The sequence below is a fragment of the Mus caroli genome, chromosome 5 (assembly GCF_900094665.2).
Source record: "Mus caroli chromosome 5, CAROLI_EIJ_v1.1, whole genome shotgun sequence".
Classification (NCBI taxonomy): domain Eukaryota; kingdom Metazoa; phylum Chordata; class Mammalia; order Rodentia; family Muridae; genus Mus; species Mus caroli.
The window spans coordinates 67,481,111-67,487,844 of NC_034574.1; the positions used below are offsets into that span (position 1 = coordinate 67,481,111).

At 39.8% G+C, this 6,734-nt stretch overlaps 1 protein-coding gene across 9 annotated transcripts in view; it reads left to right on the forward strand.

Moving 5' to 3' along the window:
* Fip1l1 (factor interacting with PAPOLA and CPSF1) overlaps nt 1-6,734 on the forward strand; it is a 63,377-nt gene that overhangs the window by 23,852 nt on the left and 32,791 nt on the right. For 6 of the 9 annotated variants that reach the window (XM_021163805.2, XM_021163806.2, XM_021163808.1 and 3 more), the window contains one exon: nt 5,532-5,639. The exons of the other annotated variants lie outside the window; for them this stretch is intronic. In XM_021163805.2, coding sequence (XP_021019464.1) covers nt 5,532-5,639 — 108 coding nt within the window. The remainder of the gene's footprint in view (nt 1-5,531; nt 5,640-6,734) is intronic. 9 annotated transcript variants of the gene reach the window in all.

A 6,734-nucleotide genomic window follows, 5' to 3' on the forward strand; every position in this document is an offset into this window, starting at 1 on the left:
AAAAAAAAAAAAAAAAGAGATGAGAAGGATTACTGGAGGAATGCCTTTTGGGGAGAAAAGACAAAATGTTCAGTTGAGGAAGTAGAAGTTGAAGTGCCTATTCAGTATGGAAATGGAAGGTTGGGTATGTGGCTTTGGGATGAGGGAAATAGAGGGTTGGGTATGTGGCTTTGGGGTGAGGAGAAGAGTGTTGGCTAGAGACAGAAACTTGAGCCAGTGATCACTCTTCAAATGGTATCCAAAGGGAAGCTGGGAAATTTAACTAAGCCATCAAAAATGGTAATCAAGAAATGGTAAGAGGACAGCGCCTCTAAAAGAAATGAATGGGAATCAGTAAAAGGGACCAGTGAGGCTAGATGAGCTTTCATAAGATGAAAGCTAGTGTGTGGAGTGAGGAACTGTCAAACACTAGTCAAGAAGATGAAGACCAAATGTGTATTAGATTTTCAGGTATGAAGGTCATTGGCCATCCTGACCAAAATCATGTACATTGAAAAGGTACAGGTAAATTGAAAAGACTTTTGAATAGTTTCAGTAGAAACAAGAGATCCACCTATAATTCCAGCACAGAGGCAAGTGGATTTCTGTGAGTTCAAAGCTAGTCAGCTCTATGTAATGAGCTCCCGGACATAGAAAAAGGCTGTTTCAACAACAAAACAGATACATGAGAGAAATTGAAAAGTAAAAATAAGGGCAATTTTAAAAAACTATTTTCTCTGTGAGGCCAGAACCAGAGAAATGGAGGAGTGTGAGGTCAGATTTTTTTAAGGTAAAAGAAATTGCAATATTTTCTATATCTGAGAGTGAGTTGACTAGAAATCCTAATGACTGAAGAAGTGAGAAAGGGGACAGTTGTAAATCAGTGAAGCCAAAGGCAACAGGGTAGGACCTGCATGGGCAGCGAGGACTCAGTAACCTGGGAGAATGTGGGATACATGGGGTTTTCAAGTCTCAATTTAGTATCCTTGCTAAGAACACTGAGTAAAGGTAGAAACGGGGACCCTTGTAGGAGATCACAGCAAGTACCTAGGCAAAAAAATGTAGGCAGGTGGGCAGATATGAGAGCAGTGAGACATTCTCTTCAGATTGCTAACATTTTTTCCTAGCAAAATAAATTTTTGCTAATAAATTTCAGATTACTAGGAGAGACTGAAGATGGCACAGGGGGTGTTAATGTTTGATAAGAGAAGATGCCAAGATAGTCTGCAGTAGTGAATAAACTAGCAGGAAATGAGAACAGGATCTTTTGTCAAGACCTGGAGGACAGTAGGGCACAAGGGCTTCTTTCAAAAGTGTGCTTTTCTATGTTGATGGAAATGGGGTAGTAAAATGAAAAGGCAGTGTCTGAAGAGAGAAGAAGCTCTTTGTTTCCAGTTGGTTCGATTGACGTGGTTTAAGATGAGCCAGGTCAGCTGTGCTTGAGATGTGTTCATGAAGCATAGCTATGGTGGTATTTCACAGTGCTGGGGGTTGGGCCAGGTTGCCTGTGGGGTAACTAAGGGATAGAGTGTGTTCTCAGCTGTTAACAGTGATGACTGTAGATTCAAGGAGAGGTGAAGACACGGAAGACGTGCATAATGAGAATTGGGCTCAGAAAAGATGGTAAGGGACAGAAAAAGAATCATGTGAAAGAAGGCTGGGAAAATGAGTAGGCCCTCAGTTCTTAGAAGACATGGTGATGGCCCCTGCAGCTGATGGAAGCACACTTAGTATCATCTCTACTCCTCAGTGGAAAGGACAGTGCACTCAGGCCTCACTAGGGACATTTGTTTTCTGGATTCGCCTTCAGTTAATCAAAAATAGACTTTTATAGTCATTGTAAAATATTTCCCAAAAAAGTATGTGTGGGGATCATCATTTTATGTATATGGAGATGGGGTAAAATCTTTGGAAGTAATTTTTTATTGAGTTAAGGGGGAAGGTAGTATTGTCAGGACATAAATAAAATATTTAAGAGTAGTGATCTGTGATACTGGCCTAAGCAGTAGATGTCTATTGCTAAAGTTTTAGATGATTGATATATAGGTTGATGCTGGCAGAGACCTTCTTAAATTTGGTGTTAGTAGAAATGGTGAGTTTGTAACTTGTGTACTGCCCAGCAGGTTTGCATACTTTTTTTTTTTAAAGAAAATTTCACTTTGGCACCGTGACTGCAAAGGGATTGAGAATCTCTAGTTGGCAGCATTTGCAACCTGAATCTAGTCCCCATGGTTGTAGACCTTGGTGTATCCACTGGATTATCATGCAGGGCCATAGCCCTGGGAGACAGTGCCCTGGAGCTCTCCATTGCAGACCACAGGGCCTGCAGAGTCACCTGGCAGGGATCCTTGCCCCTCTAGGAAGCCAGCCCAGCCCAGTGATCTTTTCCTGGATAAATGGCTTAGTCGGCCTGAGGCAGCAGTGGGGCAGCCAGGCACTGGAGTAGGTCTGGGTCATTGACACCAAAGCTGAGGGTGTTGCCCCAAGGTTTGCATACTTAAGGAAGGTTCTGTGTTTACTCTGTCACATTGCTTTGCTTCATCTTTGTAAGTTTTTATATTATTTATATTCTTTTGAAGTAGATATCTCCAGAAGACTGATAGGAGTTTACATCTTGATAAGGCTTTACAAATAAAATATATTATAAACCAGCAAGTAGATTGGACACAAAACTTTACTACTTCCTTGATGTTTTCATTTTTTACTATTTTGTTTTGGCAAGTATTCAGACTTAAGTGTGGAGAACTTCCTCTACACCGTTCACTAGGTCCTAATGTGTTGTTTGTTTCTTAACTGTTTGGATGCTAATTTGGATGGTAGCCATTGGATGCATTGTTTTCTTAACCTCTAAACACTTCACTTTGTATTTCTTAGGAACTTGTATTTCTTACGCAACTGTGAGTAGGGCAGAGTTACCAAAGTCAGGAAAGTCTAATACTGAATCAGTACTTTTATTTAATGCACTCCAGGTCATCAGTTTTGCCAGCTATCCCAATATTGTCCGTTATTGAAGTTTTCTTCTTCTTGACCTTGAACTCAGTCCAGGGTCATTCATTTGAGCTCTCTCCTTAGCTGTTTATCATCTAGAGAAGCCTCTGGCCTTCTGTTGTGTTTTTGGACATTGGGTTTTAAAAAGGTATGATCCAGTTGTTTTATAGATAGCTCCTCAGTCTGACTTTGCCAGTTCCTGCTTATTACTTTCTGTGCTTTGAGAATACTGTGTGAATGAAGCTGGGTCTTCCTCAGTGCACCAGCCTCAAGATAAGTAATCCTAGTCTGCCCCACTTTATTGATGAAGATCAATTTAGTCAGTTACTTGTGCTGATGCCTTTCTGGCTCTACAGCAAGTTCTGTGTCCCCTTTGTATTTAATAGGTAATTTTTGCATTGGGATGTTGCTCCATTTGAGAAACACTGCTTGCCCTAGCATGCTCGAGGTCCTGAGTCTGATCCCTAGTACCACTTTAGAAAAATACTTTTGCATAGAAACAAATGTCCTAACCCCCCCCCCCAAGAAATTCAGCGCCTGCTGGTGATTTTTATAATAACCAAATTGCTACTGTGTCTGTAAGTCAGTGCTTAACTTTAAAGTTTTTCTTTCTAATGTGTCTGGGTGTGATGCCCACAGAGGCCAGAAGAAAGAGTGGATGTTCTGGGACAGACCAGGTTGTGTGCTGCCATGTGGGTGCTGAGACTCGAACCTACATCTCCTACAAAAGCATTCAGTGCTCCTAACTACCCAGTCTTACTTGCTTTTATTTTAGGAGTATTTTGCCAGCATGTGTGTACATGTACCACATGTGTATCTGGTTCCAGAGGAAGTAGGAAGAGGGGTTGGATGCCTTGGGATGAAGTTATAGGCGGTAGTTAAGCAGCCATGTGGATGCTAGGGACCAAACCTGGGTTATCTGAAAGAGCAGTTAGCCTTAAACTCGGTCCTTCTACCTCATCCTCTCTAGAGCTGGTATTGCCAACATGCCTAACTAACTGTATTACTATATGTGAAAGAACGTCTGTGTGTGTGTGTGTGTGTGTGTTTCGCGACCTTTACTTTTTGGCATTAGTAAGAAGTTCCAAGCTTATGTTATACTTTCTTGGTTTCTTCTCAAGACATACATTTCTTTTAGGAGAAAATACTGATTTAAAATGAAGATGAGGCTGGTGGCTGTGCTCATGTTAATGGGGTGCCAGTTTCTATTTCTAGGGCCCATGTAGCATTATACAGCTAGGGGGAAAGAGCAATTTCAGTATAAAGTTTTGATTATGAAATCATGTTTCTTTTATAGCCAATTTGATACCACATAGTACTTTCTTTCTCAGAGCTAGTCCATAATATGTCTCCTTTTTTCTCATAATGAGAATCTGGCTTCCAGTAGCTTCAGAATAATATTCATTTGATTGATAATCAAATACAATCTTAATTGATTTGGAATTTCTGCTTAGCCTCTAAAGCACAGGCATGCAATTAGAGTTCAGGATTTGTTTGCAGTTCTTTCTATTCTGCTTTAGAGTGGGGAAGAAAGGCAAGACCTTTCACTCGTGTGCTTTCTGTGCAGTAGACCTATTCGTTAGTTAATAGATTACTGGGTTCCTTTGGTCTGTTCACTTTGAGCATTTCTTTTCCTCCATGACAACTGATCCATTTTCTCTTTTTGTATGTATAAAATATTGAACACAGCCAAAGGCAGGTCTACCCTGTGCTATATATGGAGCTGTAACTAGGAACTCTTAAGTGTTAGTGCAGTCACTTCAGTTCCCTTTGTATTCATTCTTCCTGTCTCTTGCGTATCTGTTGCCAGAAGTAGACTTAGAAACAGGTAGACTTTTTTTAGTAGCTTTGAAAGAATACTGATCTTTTACAGGATTGGCAAGAATATAAGTAGCTGAACTTATTTGTGGCAGGATCTTTCTATGTACCCAACTTGTGATCTCCCTGCCTCAGCCTTCTGAGTGCTAGGCTTACAGGCTTATGGCATTGTGCCTCCCTGAACTTCATATGGAGCATGTTCCTGGAGATAAAATAGTTTTGGAAAATTACTTGGAAAGAACTGTTACTTTGAAGATAAATTTTATCATAGTTTTTGTTTTGTTTTGTTTTTTGTTTTTTTTTTTAAGAAACATATCAAGAGTCCTCCTGTTAACTAGTTGTATGGACAATACTTTTATATGGTTTTGAGAAGCACAGGAGAAAGTAGTTCCAGTTTTGAGTGAGATTTTTGTGAAATGGCAGAAATTCTTATTAATTCATAAAGGTATAGAAATTTGTTCCTTGATACTTATTTGGACATACCCTTGGTTCTTTTTTCATTTCTGCATCTTGACTCCATACTATGTTGATAAGTATTTCTAAGTTACTAAGATGTTAATAACACATCTAAGTTGAAGTGCCTCCAGCAGTCAGGTTCACAGGGAGTGGTTAGGCCTGGAAACAGTGGTCCTAGTCGTAGGCACATGTCAGCGCATGGGAGAAAAGCATGCCAAGGAAAAATAAACAGTAGGGGGGGTTAGAGACAATAGGATATAAGAAAAAACACAGAAAATTTATCTCACCAGAAACAGCACCTCTTCTCAGTCTCAGACAAGTACTGCCTCCAGAAAAGCCAGTTCAAGCGTTGGGAAGTGGCAGGATCGATATGGGAGGGCCGAGTCACCTGATCTAAGGTAAGGCTATTTCAAACCTTGGCTACTTCCTCATGTTTAGATCACTGGTATTATTTGTCTCTTAGTATACAATAAGATAACACGTTTTGAGACTATACCATACTCCCCCCCCCCCCAGTGCTTTTTCAGAGTGCACTTTGAGGCATCTTGCAGACCTAGCATGTGTCTTATTCATCCTTTTGGCCTTAGTATGTGATTGTTACATTGAACCACACTCATGGGTGCTCTAAACCTATTTTTCCCCACCTTGGTTGCATGTTAATTGTTTCTACGCATCCTTTTATGATGTTTTTCACTGCTTCTGCATGAAATGTAACTTTTCTGAACTAGTTTTGGGGACTTCCAAATTTTAACTCCATAGAATCTTTCTAATCCTGTCCAGCTACAGGGTCTAAGTAAGCCTGTAAAGCCTCCATTAGTAAGTAGGTCTATCAGCTTGTAGTGTTTCCCTTACTAATGGGTTGGCCCATGATCCCACCATTTTGATTTTTTGTACTCACAAAGTGTACAATGACAGAAACACACTATAATTTCTCTAAACCTATGAAATGGGACTAATGTCATTCCCGGAGGATATGGTGAGCAGTGCTATACACATAGCATGCGTTGCCAACAGTAGTATGAGAGACGACATTCTAATGCATGACTTGGAAGTATAGAGCAGGATAACTTTAACATGCCCTTTGAGATTTTAAATAATTACAACCAAACTAGGGATGGTTTGGTTGTTTTATGTTGTTACTGAATTTTATGCTTTCTTCCTATGTCTAAATCATGTGCTAATGATCTTGTGGTTCGTTTTTAATCATTTAATTGAAAATTTTTTAGATACGCAAATTATGGCAGATGCTTTTGATTGTAGCATTTTATGAAAAGCAAAGGGGGTAATGCTATCAAAAGAAAGTTTGATTTGAATTGTTTTTTTTTTTTTTTCCCTGTAGAGGCTTAATTATATATTCTTAGTCAATTGTTAAGACTTTCTAGTCGATTTGAGGTTTACTATATTAGAAAAGAATAAGTTAGGGCTGGTGAGATGGCTCAGTGGGTAAGAGCACCCGACTGCTCTTCCGAAGGTCCAGAGTTCAAATCCCAGCA